Raw genomic sequence first — 3,473 nt, 5'->3', positions numbered from 1 at the left:
ATTTGCATCATGTGGTCGTAAATTCCACATTTTAATCACTCTCTGGGTAAAGAAGTTTCTCCTGAATTCTTTATTGGATTTATTAATGCTTATTTGGTGCTCAAATCACTGCATCAACTAATTATCCAAAGCAGAACACAACAATAATATTGAAGCCTGTATCATATCTGAACACATTTTATGACTGCATTGCCTCTTTTGGTTTGGATTCTGTACTTTTTTCAAACAATTTTTACTATTCTTCATATTTGTATAATTTAATTAGAAACTTCAACTCACTTGTAGTTCATGGCCTTTCATTCATATTCTTCCTCCAAAAATTCAAAATCAAATGGTGAATTTTGCAGTGAAGTCTTATAGCCAAAGCCCTCTTATTTCTGTAGAACTTCAAAGTGTGAAATATTTAGTCTCAAGCAACTGCTTAAAAGAAATGTTACATAACTTTTATTCATTCCATGTTGATTAATATTTTACAATCAATACAAATACAGTAATTGCAAACTGGTTACAAGTTCGACCCTGCAAACCACTTTAGGAAGTTAAAACTTCAATACATCTTGGACAGTGTATAAAAGTCAGCATCAGGCAGGTAACAGACAGTAATAAAATTAGTAACTGTAGCTAAACTTTAAAGATCTGAAACCTCTATTCTATCCAATTATAAAATCAAGGTGGCAATTTAGTGGCAACTGGCCACCTACCAGAATACCAAATACGAGTACGTAACAAAGGAAGTATTACAGTAACAAACCAGCGATTGCACAAAAATGCAATATAAACAGTCTTTCTAAAAAGTGTTCTTCAAAAAAAACATCTCTCCAAAGTAGAGACTAAATAGTTGTTTTCCAAACATCAGAAATTTAAGATAAAAAAAACACTTATGACTAAGACAGTACTCTCCCATTCAATCCTATGGTCTCTTAACTCCAATAAACCCGATTAAAATTCAGGTGCCCCGCAACCTTCATTAGTTGAGCTCAAGCATTTGGTAAAACATCCAGGAATTCACACATTGAATTAAGGCGTTACTTATACAGTTGATTTTACGATCCATTTTAAAGTGCCGTTAGCCTGATCAGAATGTGTAAGCATATAAATATAAATAAAAACCATATTAACATTCTTTACATTCTACTTCACGCTGCTAGTCTTGCTCAGATCAGTTTCATCAGCTTATGCAGGGAACCTCAAGTCCTGACATGAACCCTTCATCAAACATTGTAGTGTGGAAAAATGACTTAAAAGCATCCATTTTGCTCGATGTACATTTTTGAAAGAGAAGCTGCCATTGATTTAGCCAGTTCCTCGTCTCGTTTCCTTTGAACGTGTGTCTGTGTGCACCAGGTTTCGTACTCTGGGTTGGGTAGCGACTGATCAAACACAGCATCGTAGTGTCCATTGCTCAGCCAGCTCAGCCATATGCTGGATGTGGATTGATCTTCTGGGCCAAGGCAATGCACCATCGTGGAAACAGTTGGGCTTTCCATGCTACCTCCTGTGGTCAAGTATATGTTAACGTTCAGCATCTGACTCATAGCCAGGAGCTCTGGGTAGCCAGCCCAAGCCCCATCCTGAGCAGCGTTGATCAAAAACTCCCCAATGTCCCCTTCGATGATGGGGTTAAACTCGTCCAGGTGATCTGCAATGTGGTGGACCGTTTCCTCCCTCAGTTCCTTGTGCATGGTCTGATCGCCGTACACGGCTTTACTCACGGCCCTGTACAGACAGTTGCCGTCCGGAATAATGTGAAACCTGTACTTCTGTCTCTCCCTCAGGTAACTATTCTGCTTTTCCACCTCTGCCAGGTAGCGCGCAATCTTGTCGTTTTTCTCCGCCTTGTTCTCCACCACAAGGTCCACGGTCCTGTAGCTATCCTCCACTTTCCAGGTGTTGCTGGCCCGGAGCTCGGCCGCCTCGGGGGCTCGCTGCCCTGTCCCACCGCCGCTCTCGCCATCCGGCAACTGAAAGAGAGCTTCGGACGGCGGGGCGGGCTCGAAGGCCAAGGCCGGATTGCGGCGGCGCCCCGTCGTCGGTCCGGGCTGCGCCTCCTCGGCGCCCAATTTCCCGTCCTGGGGCTCGCCCGAAACTTTGCGGGATCCTCCTTCGGTCAGCATGTCCTCCAGCCAGACCGGGCCCTGGGACTGGGCCGAGCGATCGGCAGCCTGCGCTCTGTCGCCCAGGATCTGGATGGGCACCACCCTCTCGAGCGGCCGCAGGGGGATCCTGGCGGTCGAGGTGTAGAGGTGCACGGGCGCGGCCTGGACCGGCGGCGGCGGCAGCAGCTCGCAGGACGAGAAGGCGGGCATGTTGGCGGCGGCGGCGGCGGCGGAGGAGGAGGAGGAGGAGGGGGGAGACGAACAGGAGGAGCAGGCAGCTTCGCTCTTCACCCCGACACTCGGGCCCTCACCGGGCGCTTGGTCCGCTCCGGGGATGGAGACTTTGATGGAGACGGGGTAGTGCGTCAACACGCTGCTGTAGAGGTGCATGTCGCGGCGGCAGGCCGGCGGCCCTTTTATAGCGGGTGCTCGAGCCGACGCGGGGTGATGATGGCGGTTAAAAATACCCGCTGTCATCACCGGCTCCGGCACCAAGCCCTCGGCCGGGAATACCCCTCCTCCTCTGTAGCTTGCGGCTTCTGAATTCCAACTGCGACACACGGCGGCCTAACTTTATCCCCGAATACGTCAGCGCCGCTCCACTAAATATAGCCCGCCAGCGCACTCGTGGGCGCCGGGCACGGCAGAGGGTCGGGCTTAGCAAGCGCTGGCCTCCGGCTGCTGAAAGCTATCCGCCTGCATCGTCGTCAGTGGGTGGCCGACTCTTCTGGAAAGGCTGGCCTCGGCGCCTCGCTTCCCCGACCTTGTTTACTGTCTCGGCGCGGCTACCTCACCGCGTTGGAATGTGAGATGCGGCCACGGAGCGCCCTGGCCACCACCGGGAAGGCAGGTCCCGCCCTCCCCCACCCACCCCGACGACTGCCACTGCCACTGGACCTGCTCTCTCATACTGCTCACCAAACTTTATATTTATTAATAGTTGTTGATAAACTTTCCAAGATTTTTTGTGCTTTCTCCCGATTGAAAGTGCACACACACAGTTTCACTGCATGTTATTGTAGCGCTCGCCCAAGAACGGTTGTTATGGCGAATAATGCCATGAAAATATTATGGTGTGAACGTTTCACGACAACAACGAAACAACTTGAATGAAGTTAATTTGTCTATTTTAACTCGGATAATAACAGGTTTCTTTTTACACTGGTTGATGACTCCCTTAAAATAGTGGGCAGGTAATTCTCAGACCAAAAAAAATACTTGCATTTATATAGCGCCTTTCTCGACCACTGGACACCCCAAAACGCTTTACAGCCAATGAAGTACAGGTTTTTTGAGGTGTAGTCACTGTTGTAATGTAGGAAACATGGCAGCCGATTTGCACACAACAAGCTCCCACAAACAGCAATGTAATAATGA

General features: G+C 48.5%; 1 protein-coding gene across 1 annotated transcript; it reads right to left on the bottom strand.

The window, feature by feature from the left end:
• Window positions 1-421: 421 nt before the first annotated feature.
• On the bottom strand, window positions 422-2,888 carry LOC139264637 (OTU domain-containing protein 1). The gene has a single exon (XM_070881416.1). The coding sequence runs from the start codon at window positions 2,571-2,573 to the stop codon at window positions 1,239-1,241; it is 1,335 nt and encodes a 444-aa protein (XP_070737517.1). The 5' UTR covers window positions 2,574-2,888; the 3' UTR covers window positions 422-1,238.
• Between the last annotated feature and the right edge of the window lie 585 nt (window positions 2,889-3,473).

The sequence above is a fragment of the Pristiophorus japonicus genome, chromosome 5, assembly GCF_044704955.1.
Source record: "Pristiophorus japonicus isolate sPriJap1 chromosome 5, sPriJap1.hap1, whole genome shotgun sequence".
Classification (NCBI taxonomy): Eukaryota; Metazoa; Chordata; class Chondrichthyes; family Pristiophoridae; genus Pristiophorus; species Pristiophorus japonicus.
This window is presented reverse-complemented; position numbering and strand designations above follow the sequence as displayed.